The sequence below is a fragment of the Streptopelia decaocto genome (genome assembly GCF_964273445.1).
Source record: "Streptopelia decaocto genome assembly, chromosome: 1".
NCBI lineage: Eukaryota > Metazoa > Chordata > Aves > Columbiformes > Columbidae > Streptopelia > Streptopelia decaocto.
The window spans coordinates 12,742,445-12,763,987 of record NC_138663.1 but is presented as its reverse complement, the minus strand read 5'-3'; the positions used below and the strand labels follow the sequence as shown (position 1 = coordinate 12,763,987).

At 42.1% G+C, this 21,543-nt stretch overlaps 1 protein-coding gene across 4 annotated transcripts in view; it reads right to left on the bottom strand.

Moving 5' to 3' along the window:
• The window catches only part of MAGI2 (membrane associated guanylate kinase, WW and PDZ domain containing 2), a 741,411-nt gene extending 723,894 nt beyond the window's left edge, over window positions 1-17,517 (bottom strand). For all 4 annotated transcript variants that reach the window (XM_082044483.1, XM_082044484.1, XM_082044485.1 and 1 more), the window contains exon 1: window positions 17,031-17,517. In XM_082044483.1, the coding sequence (XP_081900609.1) occupies window positions 17,031-17,331 (301 nt within the window). In that variant the 5' untranslated portion in view covers window positions 17,332-17,517. The remainder of the gene's footprint in view (window positions 1-17,030) is intronic.
• Window positions 17,518-21,543: the final 4,026 nt, after the last annotated feature.

Below are 21,543 nucleotides of genomic sequence, written 5' to 3'. Positions count from 1 at the left end.
ACGCATCGGGGCTCAGGAGTCAGGACATCTCCCACTCCCAGTGAAACTTCCCAGCTCTTAATTAGATCCTGACTTCTCAAAAAACAACTGAAGCATCCTGTGCTAGGATCTGTATTCTGAAAAGATGTCATAGCAGTGGAAATTCTCAAGCAGTAGCATCAGCACTGTAGACTGACAAATCTTTGTAGCCTGTTAAGCAACTGAATGGAATTGCTCAGCACTGTCTTCCACTCCTACCTCTTCTTTTCCTCTTTCCTCACTTTTCTTTGCTGGCCAGATTATTCTTTATATTTTCAATAAGCAATTACAGAAATACTTTGCAAACCTTTCTGAAAAACAAGACAATCTAAAATTTCCTTTTTTCATAAACAGTTCTAAGACATAAACAAATTACAGGCATTGCTTGCAGACAGCTTTAGTAAGCAAAACTCAATTACAAACCTTTAAAACACAGCTCTAACGCACAGAAATGCAAGATCTACAAACAGCCAATTGGCAATTCTCCTAGAAGAGAAACACAAAATATCCCACACAGTGCTGTGAACTCGATAATACTGATATGAAACTGCCCTGAGTAGTTGATATTGGCACACAAAAATAAAGCACAGCTCAGCAAGACACATGAAATTCATGCATTTCCAATGTAATTCCAACCAGTGTAGCATAAATCAGCACGAGCATGTAATTCTTGGCTGTCTTGTTTGACATAAGCGAAGCAGAAATTACGTGTTGTTGCAGGTGTTTTGCAAGCAAACATGACACCCAGCTGACTGTCAACAGTCGAGGGTTTTTCAGAGGAAAATGAGCTGAAGGATGATCTCCAAGCTGACTAATAAAAAACCCCAGGTGGAAGTAGTCATGACTATCCCTGGGCTGGAGCAGGCAGAAGCAGCAGCTCCTGAAGCGTTGCTGGGGACGGCAGCCGCGTCCAGCTGTGGGGACCTCAGCACGGGGTGGGGATCTCAGCACGGGCAGCTCCATGGGCTCAGATGTTATAGGAAATGTCTGTCTACAGAACACCTGCAATTCATGCTCTGAGAACACTGCAGTTTCTAGCCCCTCAAAGCCAAATTCTGAACTTATACTGCCTATAATATTGCCAATCAAATTGATTATTCTGTTTTCCAAATGCAGTGGTTTCTTTTTTCTTATACAAAGCCCCAAATGTGTATAACACCCTATAGGACACAAAGATGGAGCCTCTCTGCTACAGGTCCCTTCTACTTTTGAAGAGATGTTTTACAAAAAATTCCAAATATTCATGGCAGTCAGATAGCCCTTGCAGTGTGTGGGTTAGAGCAGCAAATGGCGAAGAAAGGGGTCAGAAAAAGAATGTGGTCTTTGTAAAGTCATCTATCATTTATAATAAAATTTAACCATTTGATTTAGAAAATAATTACTGGAAATTCAACAGATATGCTACTCATAACAGGAAAATATTAAGAAATAAATTTAAAATATAAAGAGGTTTCTTTAACTTGGAGACTTGGGTGAATTGTCTTGTTGGGGGGGGGTTTCCCTATCTGTTCTGCTTCCCTCTGAAAAATTCCTGTGTAAATCACGCACTGCAGGTCCACCCTCCCTAACTGCAGCTGTCCAGAAGACAGCCGTATCTGTAGCTACCAGCCCAAGGGGGGAAAAAAAATAAGACTATAGAGACACAGAGGCTGTTCCTGGATTTGGTCAGAAATTGCCTCTCGGCCGTGACACACAACACTGTTTTCAGGCAAAACAGTGCCTGAAACGTGCATAAACGTGCATAAACTTTTGACTTGGAGCAATGCCACACTGGTTCTGCGATCCATCAGATCTTAGAAGATAAACATTATGAGATGTGGTTGTCTTTTGGTAGGAAGGCTTCTGAACAAGAACTTAAAAGCTGCAAGTAGTTGGTGACTGAGCAGCTGGCACTCTTCTTGCTGTGCATGATCCATGCCCAGCAATGAGGCAGCGAGCACTTGCTCTCAACTTGGACAGGTAAAACTATGCTGAGAAACACTGGTCAGGAAACACAGATTCTGCTTCAAAAATTTTTTTTCAAGGGTTGGCATCTGGTTTCATTTTGTGCTTTTAAAAAACAAAACGGAGGAGAAAGAAGGAAATCTTTCAAAGAGTAGTTGAGGACTTCTTACCCAAGAGCAGTCCTGCACCAAGGGTCACCGGAGGTTTCTGTACAGACCTGCTCCACAGGACGTTCTATGAGCCGGTTTAGGAGCCCTTTCAGGTTACCTGTTTGCAAGCCTGTGTTTAGAGACAGCTTTATGGTGCCCCATCCAACATTCCCAGAGGGAAAGCTCAGGTTCACCACCACCTAGCTAGCTATCCCCTGTTCACTCATCTGTTTTGCGATGTGGTTGGCCCCAGCACTCTGTGCAGCTTTGGCTATCCCATCCTTCTGATGACAGTGGAAGACACACACATGCACAAGAAAAAACTCAGTACTCTCCAGGGCACGATGACCCCAGCACCCTTCAAACACAGCTATTTTCATCCCCTGCTACAAGGACATCCATCATGCATGAACAGCCCAAAGGCTGGCTGAATTCAGGACAGCAAAGAGCTAACAATGGTCCCAGGAGTGGAATGATCCCAGTGCTTTTCCACCAAGTACAGTTTGGACTTTTTCTCTACAGTAGCATGGATTGTTCACTCTCGTGCCTGAGCCAAAAGTCCCACTCATCTCACCTACTGCGTGAGTATAATGGCTGCAGAGAACATCTATTTTCTGTACCAAATTCTTGTGCCATGCACTGCGAAGTGGCTGCACTTTTTCAGGCTGGAGACATCTGCTTTTCACTGTTTCCACTGCCCTTAGTCCTACAAATGACTGCACCTCTACAAAGTCTCGACAAATTAAGAATGCAAATGCAGGGCAACAGTGCACTCATTATCAACTTCATGATCAAAGTCCTATTGAACTAACTACATAACAAAGGGTGCGAACAGTAGTACATGGTTGTCAAAAGGAGATATGATCTTTTTCATCAGTTCAGGTGTCCATAATGTGCTGCACTGGCTTGTGCCAGTTTTATTTAAAGCACCTAGAGGTATTGTGGTATATAAAAAGGGATTAAAATAAGGATTGCAGAACCTCAGCTGAATGTCACTGTTAATGTTACGCAACTCCTTTTTACAGAAAAATGAAGGTGGATTCAGCAAGACCTAAGTCTCACTGCTTGTTACAAGGCAAAATCCTACTCTGATCTCTCACTGATTGTCTCTTAAACTCTGCACAGGCCCCAGGCACTGAAAGAGGACAACACAGAGACCTTCTAGAAGATCCTCACAGTGAAACATACTCCAGCAGCTCAAGTAGACGTTCCTCACACCAGATAAGTGCTGGGGAGCCACCCCTCCCTTTCCTTCATCCCAGCACCTCCAAGGGAGTGGGAGTGAAGAGCTTCCAGTGAGAAATGAGAAACCCACGAAGAGGGACCAACAGCTCTCCACAGAGAGACAAAAGTACAGAGCCACGAAGTATAACCTTTGGTGTAACTGCAAGTGAAATGGCTTTAATGGAGCCCTGCCTAGCACTGCTGCATGTCCTCAGAATGCCAACATAATCCCACTCCTCTGCAACTCCTCAGTCATTTGGAAGGATGACAATTCTAAAACCTATACCTAACTTTTTACACGTTGGGCTAAATCTAGGATTCTCCCTAACTTTTTGCAAGTTGGCTAAATCTACAATTCCGACAATAACCCCACCTGATCAGTGTCAAAAGATGGCAATATCAGGGCTCTGGAAGTTGCCACCATTCACCAAAGCCAGTCTGAAGTGCCCCGGCACTGTGAAACGTGAGAGGTTCCCACTGGGTTTTTAATTGGTATTTTGTACGTGTCACTTTGCAAGTCAAACTTTGCCTGTGGTAACATTTTTAGGACTTCTCATATTTGCAAAACAAATGAGGAGTTTTCTTAAAACAAAAATTAAATTAATTTTTTTAAAAAATCCCCGGAATCCCCACACAAATTACTTATAATGAGCCACTCATCAGGCAGCACCTTTAACAGGCCAGAAAAATGTTCATAAATATACAGTGTGGTTGGTGTACCTACATGTCCATTTAGCACTGGGAGCAAACATAAATATCTCATTAAAATGTATAAATGTATATCACTTCATTTTCCTACACTTTGCCACCTCCAGTATATTTCTGAAAGGCATTTTATTTCAGGAGACAACACTCCATCACACTCCTCTGTGCAGATCTTTCCACGCTTGTGATTGTTTGTTATTGACAGTGTTTCTGCTTTACACGTGATTTGTCACAGAATATAAAAAAATGCCTACAAAAATATTTTACTCAAGCAATCAATAGAAATCCTCACTGAACAGCAGAGCGAGGTTTTTCAGTTTGTGTGCCTTTACTTGGACACAGTACTGCTTGCATAGACTTTAAAATTGCATTGCAGGGTTCTTCACTCTGTTATTGATTGATCTGAGATTTTTGGCAAGTCATTTCACCACCGTGCAGTTCTGTCTCTTCCTACCTATCCGCTGTGTCTAATTAGCCTTTATAAACCTTCTGGGGCAGCGACTGTTTCTCACTGACAGCTTGCAGTATTATACCTGTCTCCATGAGATCTGATTTCACTTGTCCTGATACACTAATAATAACATTAATGCTTTAAGGAATCATTTTTTAAAGAATAAAAATAAAAACCTAAGCAATTACAGTGGAGAGATACAGTGCCAATTCTATCGGTAAACGTTTTCTCTCTAAAAAGCTAGACAGGCTGGAAACATTAAAAACAAACAAATGAACAAACAAACATAAAAACACATCACACATGATGAAAATACAATCACTACCACTGTGAAACTCAACAATTTCCTAGGAGATTTTAATAACATCTTATAGCCTAGATCAGAAAACCAAAGCTGCAAGGAAGTTTTATGCCGTCTAAGCTTCCCTCCAATGGAGGTTGAGTGAGGAGCCTGAATGAACTCTTTATATAAAGGATCTTTAGAATCTGGAAGCTATTCATATAGTTCGATAACAAGAGTAATATTAGTGTTTAAAGGGATACATGTGAAGACTTCTGTTGTAATGTCTCAGCTGCAAATCTCTTTCCCAGCAGCATCCTCCTCGCTGTCTGGCCAACAACATGCAGACAGAGAGGGATGAAATCTGTAGCTCACTGCAACCAGTTCCTACAGCAAGAGGTGAAAACGATGCTTGCTACCTAGTAGAAAACTACCTAGTAATGACCCTAAAGAACTCTATTGGATGTCCTACATTCGCTAAGGGAAACCAATACTGCCCTCTTCACATGCAGGAAGTGATTTCTCAGGTAAGCAAAAAAAAAAGCTTCAGTTTCTCCAACTTTTACAGTTAGAAAAATTAACTTTATTAGCCTTAAAACACACACACGAATGTGAATCCTTATCAAGGCAACGCAGCTGTAATACCTCTCAGTTCCAGAAGGACAGGGAACTGCTGGAGAGAGTCCAGCACAGAGCAACAAAGATGAAGAAGGGAGTGGAGCATCTCCCTCATGAGGAAAAGCTGAGGGAGCTGGGGCTCTTGAGCTTGGACAAGAGGAGACTGAGGGGTGACCTCATTAATGTTTACAGATATATAAAGGGTAAGTGTCACGAGGATAGAGCCACGCTCTTCTCAGTGACAACTAATGATAGGACAAGGGGTAATGGGTACAAACTGGAACACAAAAGGTTCCACTTAAATTTGAGAAGAAACTTCTTCTCAGTGAGGGTGACAGACACTGGAACAGGCTGCCCAGGGGGGTTGACATTCAAAACCCGCCTGGACACCTTCCTGTGTAACCTCATCTGGGTGTTCCTGCTCCGGCAGGGGGATTGGACTGGATGAGCTTTCAAGGTCCCTTCCAATCCCTGACATTCTGTGAATCTGTGAATACTTCTTCAAATCATATTAAATGTACACAAATCCCTACAATATTTCACACGTATTTAAAGGAGACATTTTTAAATTTTATGGGTTCATCTGTTCAGAAGTGTATTACAGTACACAGGCATGACATAAAAACACAATATAAACATGAATCCAGAAGGCTTTTTAATTAATATTTTAATCATTGACTTTTAATTTTAATTAAGAAAATGCAACATCTTGATTTTCCTTTATTTTCTCAACAAAACCTCCAGTGCTGTGACACATTCTTTTCCTGAAATCTTTTATGCTATTTTTACTGGAAAATGACCAAAGAGAGTGAGTGTTGAAAAAGCTTTTTACTGGCTTATCAGAAATTCCAGTAATTCTTCTACAAGTTTACAGGGGAAAATGTTCTCCTTCAAGTAAATGGAGTAGATAAAGAGAAAAAAAACTAAATTGTTCAGGAAATATATTCTTTGTATTTCGAATAGCTAAGGTTTTGTAAACAGACTTCACTAACAGTAGCTGTAATGGAAAGACCATGAGACAACAGACCAGTGCTACCAATAATAGATGCTCCACATTAGTCACAACCGGGTATTTTCTCGCAAATCCTATTGCTCAACTTTTATCCACTTCACAGCTTCTATCATCAAGACTGAAATATTGTCAATTTGAGTTACAGATCCTGTGTTAAAATGATACAGGGTATTTTCAATAACTATTACCAAGAAAGTCATTATGGCTAACTCGGAATTTAATGTGAATACTTACTTACATTGCCATAGAAACTACAGACTCACAACTTGAAAATGTCATGCTAGTTGCTATAACAAAAAGGCAGATCCTCTCACCAAAAGGTTTCAGACTTTATGCATGAGACAACAGGCAGATATAACAAACCCACACGGAAAGAGAAATCAGAAATACCAGCAAAAACAATCACTGTCAATATAATGAACAGGAGTCACAGCACATCACCTCATGTTGTCAAGTGCAGAGTTGGCATCTCAGCCCAACTGAGCTTTGAGGAGAGTTTTGCAAAAGAATAGTGTAGTGGGTGTGTGGGAAATCCGGGGGGGTAATTACACTTTACCTAAGCAAAGCACACAAGAGTTTAAATGGAAAAGGTGTTCACCTCCTGCCCCAATCTGCTATAAGAGTTTGGCAGTTCCTGCTTTTCCCACTCCATGAGAACTGGGCTGCCACGATGGGAGCACCCAGTCTGCAACAGGACTCTGCAACACATTGAAGTATAAAATGCTGTTCCTATAAAAATACAAGGACAGAGAATTAAAATATAATGGGATTAATTCTTGTTATATACTAACGTACCATTTTGGAAGCATAAGAGAGGCTTATGTGACATTTATTAATGCAGTTTTAGCACAAAAAAGGACTTAGTAAGGAAATAATAGAAACTAACACAGCCATTTCATTTCATACTAGTTAAAGAACCAGCCATGGGAATGCAGCTATTCAGGGTAACTCATACAGTACAGGGCACAAATGGGACTGTTCCTCAGTTTTCAAACTGAGTTTAAAAATCAAGCAAACAAAAAGTGTGTGTTGTAACAACTTACATGTTAAACAGATGTCCTGGAATGAGACTGAGGCCCTAATTTTGTTTACTTTCAGCTTCTGCAGCAGGAGTTAGGTGTGACTTTATGAAATTAATATATTTTATCAGAAATATGCAGATTAATTGATGATTGCCATGAAGGAAACAAAGCTAGAAGATTTTTTTTTGGTTAAAAAAATCCACATAAAATGTGCAATTTAACAAATCATATTCCATATTTCATTTTGACAAATGCAAGGACAATGTGAGACATGAAGACAGCAAGATTAAATAGGTAAGTAATAAAAGACGACTTGTACCAGTTTCCAGGAAGGATTTCCACTCCGGAATACTAATGTTACATTAACACAGCTACACAATTTACTTCCTAGTATACAGTGTAGAAAATTTTGCTCATTATATTGCTACTATTATTTACCAGTTGTTCTGCTATTCATCGGAAATCTATCAGCACCACTCATAATTATAAAATGTTTGGTTGGTTTTTTTTCTGCATACTGAGGACACAATATTTCTTCAATTTTGTTCTCAGTGTCTGACCTAACAGACTCCCAAAGGAAAACCCTGGACCCCAGTGGGATAATCTGGGGACTCTGCGAACAATTTAATAATTCTGGATAATTCAATAAAATGACTGCACCAATGGCTATAGAGACTACCATATGTTGTCAAGGCTGTGTCACGTATCTTCCAGACCAGGGACAATGGGAGATTGTTACACCAGGCTTGCTCCCCTCAGAACAGGAATGATCTGGAATCATGGAATGCCAAAATTCTGGGTCAAAACAAGTTTCTGCATGCTTTCTGAAGTAAATTCAAGCATGGAGGGCAGAAATATCTTACTGCTCAGAATGAACTAGTTGGTGCTAATGCCAGACCTGAAAGGCACAGTGCTTGAAAGGGTCACAGTGAACTCCAGGAAATAAAAGGTATATGGGGGAGCTCCTTGAAGGACACTGATCTGAATGAAGAATGATTCAAGAGACTCAACAAACTAACAGAAATGTAAGCAGCTGTTACTTCACCTATGGATTTTTTCTGCTAGTGGACATAGCCCCTCTGCTTCATCTGCAGATGATAAAACACAGGCATGTTTGGGTTTTTCTTCCATTTTCACATGGTCTTGAACACCTGAACTGTAACCCTTGCTTCCTAAGGTCAGAGGTCTGAAAAAATAAAGGCACAGAAGTTACTCAGTGCTTGTGGGCCAGCACTACTTCTGAAGGTCAATGGCACCACAACCATTTCAGTTCCAGAGAAGGAGGATGCAGAAAGTGAAACAGGGAGGTCAAGGTGCCACCTCAGCAGCAGGACCCACATGCAGTTCTGGAGTGATGGTAACTCAACACCACCTGGTAAATCTCTGTTTTGTAAGACTGTCACAAACGTATGAAAGTCACGCTACACAAATATGTGTCATCCAACACAAATAAGTGTTTCCCCCCCCCTTTCTCAGGAAGCACCATTGTTTCACCCTGCTTTGGTAGGAACTTGGGACAGAAACATATTAATGCATTAATAGCAACTCATGATTTCAGCTAAAGAATAATAAAGACAATTTTTTCATTGGAATGAATCAATTGTGGGTATTTTAGAGAGTCATCTTTTGCTCAGCATGATATTTCAACATATTTTGAGGAACTAAGACAGATCTGGGAAATGCATGTTCTCTGTGTTGATTTTCCCTGTGCTAAAGAACCTCCTCAGGGCTGTACAGTCTCTCTTGAATATGACAGAATATGTGATTTCTAAAACCAGTAATAGTTTAGTTTAAGAATCTCTGATTTTTTTTTCCTGGGACTTTCTCTCCCACATTTAACTTTCTCCATTTTGTTCCTTGTCTTTTCTTCATCTTTAGTTTGTGAATTGTGGAAATAATCAAAGACATCCAGGAGAAAGATCTGAAGCTGATAAGCAAACCAAAACAGCATTATTCATATATTACTAATCGTAACATATATGAATCAGAAGACACCTGCAAGTGCTGTGTTGACAGCAACACAACTTTTGATTAAGCTGTCTGGATCCCAGCAATCTGCCTGTGCTCACTGAATGCAGAAATAATGCATTTGTGGTTCATTTACATATTGTAAAAGGGGTAAATATATGGCAGATATAAACAAACAACAGCCTTCTGTCAACTAAACTTCTACTGAAGAGTCCAAATTATGGATAGGAGGTTTTAATAAATGAGACTTCTTACGCTACTGTTAAAAGAACATTCAAACCGTAAGTATTGTTTTAGAGATTATCAATTACCAGTGAGAATTTTTGTCCAGTTTAGGAATGTTAGGTAAAATTCCTTTTCATTAAAGCCCTTCGCTGTCTTCCTTTTGTCTTGCTTCCATCTGCTTTTCCACTTTTCCACTGTGGTAGCTTCAGCCTACAGGGAGAAAGCTTTACAAGTGGTCATCAAGACTATTACACTTTCTCACTGGGTAGATCTCTATGAGGTTGAAAGAAAGCTGATTTGTAATAAATTAGGTGTGCTGAAGAGACACTGTTGCAATCACCGCCTCTGTGATTTTAGAAAATTTAGTTAAGGCCAGCATTGCAATGAAATTCAGTAACAAAAACTGAAGATAGATAAGCACTTTGCTGCTGAAATCAATACCTCCGAACTCCGTGCTATAGATTGCACCTGCTTGGGTAGGCAGCTGGTCAATCTTATTCCAAAGTTTATGATGATTTTATTTCCTACTGCAGAAAATTGTGCCACACTGCACATACTGTTCATTGTGACTACCTTACATATATGCATCGAAACTTCTATGAAAAACAATCTAGACTAGTGTTGTGGCCTATAAATATAGTTATATATTATAGTATAGCATACATACTATACTGTAGTGTAGCAATACTACACAAAGTCTTACACACTCTCAACCTACAGATAAAAAGCCCTACCCATAGCTCTCCAAAAAAACAAAAAACAAAAAACAAAACAGAGATGTATATATATACTCATATATTTGTAAACACATATTATAAGTATGGAATTCAAACAAATGCTTCCAGAATGTTAACACAGTCAAGCAATAGTACTATGCTCTTCAACTCTTGCCCTGGTGCTCTCCAGCAAAAAAAGTTTCCCTTTTTTAAATTTGTTGACACCTCTATGACGAAGAACAAGAAACATCTGCTTCTACAATCACTGCAGCCCTTTTCTCTCCATCACTCTTTCTAAATCACAGTTATGACCACCTGCTCACATAAATCCCTTCTGAAGGAGCACTTTTTCCATATATACACCACTGCTTGTATACAAAAAAAATTGTAGATGAATAATTTATCAATTCTTTCACATTATGAAAGGAGGTCCTTACGTATAAGGAGCAAGAAATCATGAACACTGAAAGCAAAAGCTCAGAATCCATATCTTTCATGAAACGCTGAATTAATGCAGGTGAGGCTACAGGATACATAAAATAAGTCAGATGTAATTTTACCCACTCATGCCAGTACTTGCCTTTGATGTCAACAGTATCAGCAGATGGACAGGTGTTAGTGTGAGATGAACTTTACCATATGTGACTCAACAGAAATAAGCCAAACAGTCTCAATTATTTCATTTCTTCAAGGAAATGATGTATTAGCAAAGTCATGGCCCCATCCTTTAATGACACATTTGTAATTCTCAGAGAAGGAAAAAGACCAATGAATATAATTCTACCGTTAGTGAACACACAGAGTTCCTGACATGAAACATCACAATCTCTGTAGAGGAGCTGAAGAATAAATCACCAGCTACATGAGTCAGAAGTCAGCTTCAATGGTCTTTAAATTAAGACAGGCAAGCATAAGAATGACATAAACTAATGGTAAAAAGAGAACTCTGAATTTGATTTCTGGAGTTAGTAAAATTCTAATGAGCACAAGTTAGGGAAAAGGAGTAGGTATGAAGGACAGTTTATTTTCAAATACTGTCATTGCATTATATATCAGAAGTGCAACCATGCAGGTTTTCATAGTTCTTTGAGTTTTGTATTTGCTAGATGCTTGTAATTCTTTTTTTTTTTTTTAAATTTAGGAAAATCATGCAGCTTTCTAGTATAAAATATTGTTCTTTATAGTACTGAAGAAAACTTTATCCAACATTCACATCTTGGAAGACAGTATATGTTGATACCCAGGAAGAAAAAACACAAAAAGACAATCTGTATGCATGGAGTATTTTAATGAACACAGAAGAGAATTACTGATGAACTTAAATATCCAAAATATTTCTTAAACATAACTATCTATAGGCAAACGTGTATGAAAAAGTCTGAAGCAAAATAGTAACATTTTAACCATCTGACATGGTATTTACATGAGCAGGGAAAAACTTTGCAAAACCAAAACATTCCTCTACTTCTCTGTTGAAAGGCTTGACACAGAGTTTTAAATTAAAAATAAAATAAAATTATATATGTATAATTTTATGTATATACATATATACATATATACATATATACATATATACATATACATATATATACATATATACACATAAACATATATACACATATACATATATATACATATACATATATACACATATATATAGATATATAAACAAGGCCAACTGTAAACCACATTTTAATTGCAAAACTAACAAATGAACGCATTAAACAAAAAAACAACAAACAACACACAACACTACAAAGTTACTAAATCCCTGAGCCACAATTCACTGGGTGCTGGGACAATACTGTCCTGTCCCTTTACTCTTTGCTGGGAAACCAGTGTCACCAGTTCCAGGACTGGGATGCGGAGGATGCGGATCTCCAGTCTGCCCAGACACTGGCACTCTTGTCTCCAGCCTAAAGAGGGTCCAAATCTTCTGACTGGGAAACCACTTGCAAATATGCTTAAATCCATCTATAGCCAGGAAAACATTTCAACGTATAGTTACTCCTAAGTAAGTTATAAGACTGAGAAAGCAAAACTGGTTTCAAGTCCCTACTTACATCATGTGTACTAAATGCCTTTTTGCATAAGGAGCTAAAGCATTATGGGTTGAAGCTTAGCAAGTCTGATGATTTAGAGTCAAATCTGAGACATGAGAAAGTGTCAATATAAATATGAAAATTGTTCAACTACTAGTTTCCAACAGCCATACAACTAAATGCTTCTAAAACTAAATTTAATTGCTCAGTTGGTAAGATCACCTGGTTACTTGGCATGTCCAAACCATTTTCCTTGAGGAAGAGACGTGTCAGGCAGCAGCTCCAGGACAAAATCTGCTACAATGCTCCCGAGTTCTGAAATCCATGTTTCAGACGATTCACTGGGATTCTGCTCAGTGCATCTGTGGAAGTTTATAACTCTATGCAAAGAATAAAGACCGTGGTTTATGCAGTATAACTGAGTGGGCTGCTCCTACAACTCTTCAAACTAAAACCAAAGCTGTATGGGAGTCTGCGCACATCACGGACATGAATCACCTACTGATGGGAATTACTGGAGAAAGATGCTGTGGATCTGAGGCAGCAGTGATGAAGAGAGCATGAAACTGGAGACAACATTGCTCCTCACATGACTCTTCCCCGTGTGATTACTTATCCAAATTAGGATTCCTTTCCTCAACACATTGCTACTTTTACAACTACGCATCTGTGCATCTGTGGGAAGAAGATAGTACTTAGTCTGAACTGTTCTGCATATAAAAACAATCACCTTTGAAATTCACAAGTATTTTTTTCAGAAACAGTAAGGCTCTTTTCTTCACCAGAGACAGCAGAAGGTAAGAACACGTAACATCTGCAAATATGCCAAACTAATTTGACTGCTGTACAAAATTATCCCGCTGAAAGGTATATATTCAAAAAAACATTGGACTTTACAGAGGAAATCCTGTCTTCTTCATCTGATGTGATGGACAGCTTTGCCATTGACGTCACCTGGGCCAACATTTTGCCCCACGTGTTTTAAGAGAATCTCTGTGATTCTGCCAATAGTAGCACAATAAGCGGCTTGCAAGAAAACAATAACAAAAAAAAACCCAAACAGGAAATAGTCTCTAAGGAATACTTCTCTGTGAATTCTTACAATTAGTTTTAATGATAATAATGATAATAATGATAATAATGATAATAATGATAATGATAATGATAATGATGATGATGATAATAATAATAATAATAATAATAATAATAATAATAATAATAATAATAATAATAATAATGGCTCTTACACTTTTTTCTCCCCATGTAAAACCAAGCAATAATTTCCTGCATTAAAATCTTGTTTATTTGGAGTCATACTTAGGAGAGTGGTATGTCAGATCATAACGTGGAAGTGCTAATTAGTTTCTCATGATGTTTACTTCTCCTGATGATATACAGCAACTCCTACATTATATGATTGTTATTTCTAAGTTAATATCACAGTATCACAGTATGTTTGGGATTGGGGAACCTCAAAAGATCATCTAGTCCAATCCCCCTGCTGGAGCAGGAACGCCTAGGTGAGGTCACACAGGGATGTGTCCAGGTGGGTTTTGAATGTCTCCAGAGAAGGAGACTCCACAACCTCCCTGGGCAGCCTGTTACAGTGTCTGTCACCCTCACTGAGAAGAAGTTTTTTCTCAAATTTAAGTGGAACCTCTTGTGTTCCAGCTTGATCCCATTACCCCTTGTCCTATCATTGTTTGCCACTGAGAAGAGCCTGGCTCCATCCTCATGGCACTCACCCTTTATATATTTATAAACGTTAATAAGGTCACCCCTCAGTCTCCTCTTCTCCAAACTAAAGAGACCCAGCTCCCTCAGCCTTTCTTCATAAGGGAGGTGCTCCACTCCCTTAATCATCTTCGTTGCCCTATGCTGGACCCTCTCCAGCAGTTCCCTGTCCTTCTGGAACTGCCCAGAACTGGACACAATATTCCAGATGTTTTTAGCTCAAGATGTTCAGCTCACATAAAACAGCAATATTCCATTGGACTTATTTTAAAGAAGTACTTAACCTCGTAATGTGATAAGTGTTTCATTATTTCAAAGAGAGGGGTGTTTAATCAGACACAACATAATGAAAAAGCATGAAAGCACCTTTATTTTCCACACTTCAAAACAGCCAAGCTAACTCCTGTAAACTGAATTAGCCATTCCCTGATTTCATCTGCAAGTGAATCTTCAAAACTTTCAAATAAGATAAATACTCACAGTCTCTTAAGCACCACATTATAAATAGTTGTGCCCTACCTTCATATTTCTCTCTGACTTTATTCCTAGGCAGCACTGAAGAAGCAGCTACAGTCACATGGTGCATTCAAGGTCATACTATTCTAATTTACAGAGATATCATTGATAAATTATGCAGAAACAATGATAATGAACTCATCAACCTTGTTCCAGCACGCTAAAGTTGTTTTATAATTAAAAGGAGAATAAAAGTTACAAAAACATATAAAGATTTTATTGCCCAGTTTTTTCTTTCCGACACTCTGCTGCAAAGTACAGTTGAGGAATAGTAATTTGTTCCTGTAAAGAGACGCCTGCTGTCTGTGATTTGTAATCCAGGGGTGCAGAGATTAGACTGAGTGACACTGAAGGAGGAGTCAGGAGGTAAAATACACAAACCATTGACATTTTTCTAAAAAAATAGGAAGTTGGATCCAGAAGGCCTCTCCCTTTGGCAAAGTAAAGGATGAAAGATCATTCCAGCCAGGAACTCTCTCTCAGTCCAAGAATCTCTGCAGAACTGTCATTTCCAAACACGCAGTCATCTGGCCAGTGCTTTGAGGACTCGCATCAAAAGCGTAGTGTGTTAACATACTGAAGTAGAACTCCTTGGAGATATATATATAAACTAGGCAGAATTCAGAATGCATGCTTCATGTCTCATTCAAGAAACTTGCAGTAATCCACGGACTAAAAGCCTGACTAATGTCCCTAATTCATGTATGACAGATATCTTTATTAAGGGTGCAGACATTAATGAATCACTGGTAATTGCTTTAAGAGAAATATTACAAAAACAGTGAAGAGGTGGGACAGAGACTGTTTCACATAGTAAATGAACATAACCTTAAACTGGCATTACTGTAAAGCATCTATAGGATTTCTGCAAAGAAAAAAGAATTTAAGTAACTTCACAGACAATGTACCCTTATCTTCTTGACACTTCCACTGCTGCTTCTTTTTGAATTCCGTCACAGTAAGACCAATCGCACTAAAATTATTGATAAAAAGAGAAAAGTACAAAGCAGGTTTCCTGGAGTTCAGGTGACCAGAGATGACACTATACTGCAAGACAGAATCCATTATACTCATTTCTAATTTTCACTTATCACATAAACTATTTTGTCTCCCTGCATTGCCTGACTATCAAGATAGGATCTACAACATATTGCTCAACTTACCCAAGAGGACAAATAGAAAAATCCCAGATTGTATCTTCAGTTAGAGGTTTGACCTTACGTAGATAGATGAATATATCATAAAGTACATTCTGAAGGCCTGAGTGAAAGTCAAATTCTTTCTACTGATTCTGCCATGTTTGGATAAACTTATAACTGACATATCTTTCAAGCATTCAGAAGTATCACAAATTTAAACAATAAACCACCAGTTTCAATGAGGAAGTTAAATTACAAAATTATACCAAATGTCAGAAGAACTCTCCTGTATGTCCTCTTAGCAAAGGCTGCCAGCTATAGTTAGAGCACAAACGTCTCTGATGCACGGCATCCAAGATCTGCCCACTGCAGAAATCCCTAAGTTTTCAAGGGCTGCGTTTAGTGCCCGGCTGAAATGCGCACTCCAGCAACGCGTGTGCAGCTGCTGCACCATCCGTGTCCAAGGTGCACCTACAGACTCACAGCTCCTCTGCTTCAGAAACACTGCTGGGGTACCAGAAACCGCCTGCAAGCATTCAGCTGATGACAGCCCAGCTCAGCATAGTTTAAAGAGGACAGAAACAAGCATGTAAATAGCATCTGTGGCATCTCTTCTCTATTGACTTTCCTGGAAATGCATTAACCTATTCAAGTACTTCAAAAAATAAATACGAGTAACCGAGGAGAGGCAAAAGTAGACCGTTCTCTCCCGAAAGTTTCTCCTTGCTTCTCCCTCCCACTTTTTTCCGATCTCCCCGTTCCCTGGGATTAGGCGATCGTTTTCACCGGGGATCAAATGAATGACTTTTCCGCTAATGACACTTAAGAGATGCTAAAGCCGCCCTTGATGCCACAGGGACCCGGCGCGCAGCAGCGGCAAGCCCCTGCCCCCAAGCCCAGGAGCCAAGGGCGAGCCCCGCTCCGCAGCCGGCCCCGGCCGCTCCTCCGGCCCCGCCGCCAGCAGCAGCAGCCACCGGAGGGGCGGCCGGTGCCGGCGGATGGGGATGCAGGGGGGGTGCCCGGCGCCGCCGCCGCCCCCCCGTCCCCTCCCGCGGCATGGCGAAGCGCTGTCACTGACGCACATTTAATTCGCCCGGCTGCGGGCACCGCGCAGCGCCGCTCGCATCCTCCCCCCGCCGGCAGGGAGGGGGCGGCTCCGGCGGGGAGGGGGAAAGTCAAACTGCAGCAACAAAGTTGCTCCCCCCCAGACCTGCCCCGGCCCCCGGAGGGGGTTGGGGGGTGGATTTGGGGGCCGCGCCCGCCTTACCTTGCTTGACGCACTTGAGCCGGATGGGGTCCTTGCAGTGCTTGATCACGGCCAGCACATCCCTGATGGTGAGCCCGGCCACGGGGGTCTCGTTCACCTCCAGCAGCAGCTCCTCCGGCACTAACTTGCTGCCGCCCTCATAGGCCACCTTGCCGGGCTTCACCTCCCCCAGGTAGGGGAACTGCCCGTTCTCGGCGCCCCCCTTCAGCTCGAAGCCCAGCTGCCCCTCCGGGTTCCTCACGATCACGATCTCGTGGACTCGGCTCGTCCAGTGGTTTTTCTTCTTCAAGCCCTTGGACATTGCCGTGGGGATGCTCTGCCCGACTCCCTCCCTGTATTCCGTGCTTCTTCCCTCCCTCCCTCTCTTCCCCACCCTCCCCGGGGCAGCCGGGCTCCTCCGGGGCAGGCTCGGGGCGGGGAGCGGCCGCCGCTGCTGCCGGCCGGCGGGAGGGAGGGCGCGGCGGCCCCGCGGGGCTGGGGAGCTGGGTCGGGGAGCGCCTCTCTGCCCTCTCCGTCCGGCTTTAGCTGATATCCATGGCAGCCGCGGCGGCCGGGACCCTGCCTGTGCGTGGATGTACTAGTTGTAGAGAAACTGGCAGCGGGGAGGGAGGGAGGAGGGAGGAGGGAGGGGACGGACGCGGCGGGAGGAGGAGGAGGAGGAGGAGGAGGGGTGTCGGTGTCGGTGCCGGAGCGAGGCGGGCGCTGCCTCTCCGCTCCCGCCTCGCCTGACCCGGTAGTGAAGGCCGAGAGAGAGGCTGCCTGGCACGGCCGGCAGAAGGCGGAGAGCGGCCCGGGAGGGGGGAGCAGCACCCGGCCAGCAGCGGGGGAGAGCGGCGACCCCCAGCCCGGCTCCCCGCCCCGGCCGGGAGGGGGCGCCCCGGGACAAGTTGGCGCGGGGGCTGCGGGCGCCCCTCGGGGCTCCCCGGCTGCCCCTCCGGGTCCAGGGTTGCCCCTCGGGGTCCGTGGCTGCTCGGACGCCTCCCGGGCGGCCTCGACTCCGCCGGGCGGGCTGAGCCCCGCGGGGCCGCAGCGAGGGCTCTGGCCGCGTCCCCAGCGTGCTGCCCGCGGCACCCGCGTCGCTGCTGAGCGGGAGTCCGGGGAGGCTGCCCGAGGTGGAGAAGAAGAGGGATGCTGTGGTCCAGTGGTTCTGCTCATGGCAGAGAGGGACCCAGCAAGAGACGGGCTTTGAGGTGTGGCCAGGAAAACCAACGGCAGACGCTTACTTGGACGTTACGAGTGTTCACACGGTGGTTTTCCTCCATTTGGTGGTCTCACACTTCAGTTTATTGAGTTGTATATAGGCATAATTTTTAATGCCGGTTACTGTGGCCACAGGAGCCGGTAGCTCAGATGGGTGATAACACAGAAGAGGGTATAACGAAGAGAGAGGTGTCAGTTTTTACTATATAAAATCTGTTTCCATCACCTGCCAAGTGTTTCACCACCCTCACTCAGGTTGCCATCTGCTCCTTGGCCCCAGCCCCAAATGACCTTGGTGGCCAAAGACCAACATTTCCAGCCTCTAGGTCTTTAATCTGCGCAAGCGCTCAGACGCATTTTGTTCAGCAGGTGGTACCATAACCTGCTCCTTGTACAGGCTCTACCTGTCTTTAGCTCTGCCGTGTGCCCAACGTGTATGCCAGCAGTGGAGTGTAGTAGTTGACATGTCTTTCTGAGAACATTGTAGTTTCCATCTGAAGTGGAGATCGACAATATACAGGCATAGCAATCTCCTGGCTTTAAGAAGAGTAGTTTTTGTGCCTGCAGGTCGTAGGAGAGCAGGATACGTGAAGGCAGGGGTCTGCTGACAGGGTACTGAATGGAGGAAGGCAGGAGAAATGTAGCGTGTGTTATGGCACGTGATTTAAAGCTGGTCAAATATTTTTAAAATTTCAATTAAAGTGGCTCTGCAATGAAATTTTTCACAAATTGTATTGCTGTTTTCCCTCTGGGTTCCTATGGAAACAGGCTTTTATGTGATCATGCTTGGCTGTGTCTCCTTTACTTCTCCAATAACTTTTGAAGCTGTTGGGCAGTTTCACCCAAGTCTATCTCAAATATAATTAAGTTATTTCATGAAAACAGGCAGCTGGGTAGGGCTGAGAGATCCTGTAAGTGTCCCAAAGGCTGTAACATGAACTTGCCTCTTATTAAACAGTGATTCACATGGTTGAGAGACCATATAAATGTCTCGGTAATGAGAAAAGTTTCAATTACAGCTCATTATCAGCCTCAGTATAAGTCTCTGGGAAACGAGGGTTCTTCAGTTCATGTTCTCCCAGAATTACTTGTTTAATGTCCTCGTGCACTCAGAGGTGGAATGGGCACAAGCCAGGGGAAGAAAACAATGAGAAATTATTAAAGTCTGTATCCTGCAAGTCATTTCACCTGCTTCGCTGGTTGGGCCTGACCAGTGGTGCAAAGCTCTGCATGTAAGGGAATTCACAAAAGTAAGATTAAAGAATAAAAATAATTAAAATAAAGAAATAAGAAAGACCCCACAAAACTGGAAGTGAGAGATCCGTAAGCGTGGACAGCTGAAGATGGGAGGGGAACTGGAAAGGTACTTCGACTGGAAGGTACTAAAAGGTTTTCACTGGTGGGACAAGGATTATAGTAATGGTCTCCTTTTCCAAAGACCGTCAGGAGTGTCCTGCTGCCACTAGGAGCAGAGTCTCTGCTCTGGACAGAAATGGGCTAAGACACTTGGAAAGAGCAAGAGAGTCAGTAGGTTTGTTTCTTTCTGTAGCCCTGCCCTTACCTTTTGTCTTGCTTTTTAGTTCAAAAGTAGAGTAAGACATCATGGCTGAAAAGAGGAATTGCAAGACATAATCTTGTTATCCTTCAGTTTCCCAAGTCGCTTCTTTGCTGAGCCCTCTGCTCTGCTAACTCCTACTCTACTGAGGTGGTCACCATTTCTTTATATAGAGTTTGTAGTCATTCCGATGGTATAGTATTGCACTTGTTGATTTGTCTGATAATTAAAAGTAAGTTTCTAAATAACTTTGTGTTCACAGCGTATGTACACACCAGGACATCTTCCAAAAATGCAGCTTTTAAAAATATATCCGGAAATATATGTCATTAATATTTGAAATATTCATAGGAGATGGAGGAAGGGAATCCTATGGGTGCTATTTTCCTATTTCTTGAGGGTCTCCAATAATTAATTGATCAGCTTTTTTTAAGTTCCTATTACCATTTTAAGCCAGATGACATTAGCACTAGGTAGTGGTGGCACAAGCTCCGATTTTAAAGGGCCTACAGGTGAGAGCATTTCTGATTTGACATGTGTTGTGAACAAATGAAGATGAAAAAGCTCTTCATTTCTAACCACTTTAGATAGCTGTGTTCATCATAAATAACACTATGTAGAAGTGGTCTAGCTGTGTTAACTTTGCTGTCTGGAGGTGGGCAGCAATGTGAACCAGACCCCAGCACGGGCATCCTCAGTTTGGCAGGGAGGTGGGTGGTAGATGGAAGGAACCTTAGCAGATTTCCCAAACCAGACCTGTGTGTTAGTGGATCTTCATCCCAGGAAAGGGTGGCACTTTCAGGTTCATAGACAAACAAAAGTTGGTGAGTGCAATGGCAGGTCATACCTGTTAAGGTGAAGATATAGTGAAGGATATTGCAACTGAAGGATGATGGAGGGATCTGATATTTCTCTGCAGCATTCTCTTACAGGGGCATAAGTTTTTAGAGTTTTGGGTTGACTGTGTATGGATAAAGTCTTGCCATCACATCGTCTCTGGTTTATGTTCTTGAGGTCTAGGGCAGTAATGACACTAATAGAAATGTATGGTTTGCTTTGGTTTTCTGTTGGAAAATATATTCTGAGGAAATTAAACCTCATACAAGGTCTTTTTGCAGCAGCTACACTATGTCAGATGACTTTGTTTCATTTTTACAGTGATAGAGGGCTAGCTGTAAAACAAGATTACCCTTGCCACTGACGGAACAAGTGTCCCAGCCTGTGTCTGAGGGAACAAGTTTGTAGATTTTCTGCCTGGCTCCTGAAGAGCCTGAAAAGGGCTTTGTGACTTCCCAAAGGCTTTCTGTCAGTCCCTTCCACTGGGCTTCGTCTCAGGACGGCATGAACTGGTCCTGAATGTGAATGTAAGGGTATCTAACACAAGGGATTTCCTATGGGTAAAACTAACAACAGCTCATGATGAAACACGTTCACCAAATACAACGCAGATGACTTTTATTATTCCTTAAAATCTGAGCCTGTAAACGCAGGAACCAGTAAGTCACTGTACTTTTGGGAGTAAAGTTGAGCACATGAGTAAGGAGAAACATGAGAATGTATTTTGTAGCTGGAAAGTAATTCTTTCTACTGCAACACTACAGATATAGTAAAAAAAAAAAAGTAACTGCATTCTGTCTGTATTTTCAATATGCTACATTTTCAAATAAGTGAATTCCTCAAGTAGAAAATGATGCATTGCAAGTGCCAAAGGGGGGAAAAAGAAAATACATCCATTACCTGCTATTATTTCAGCAGGAA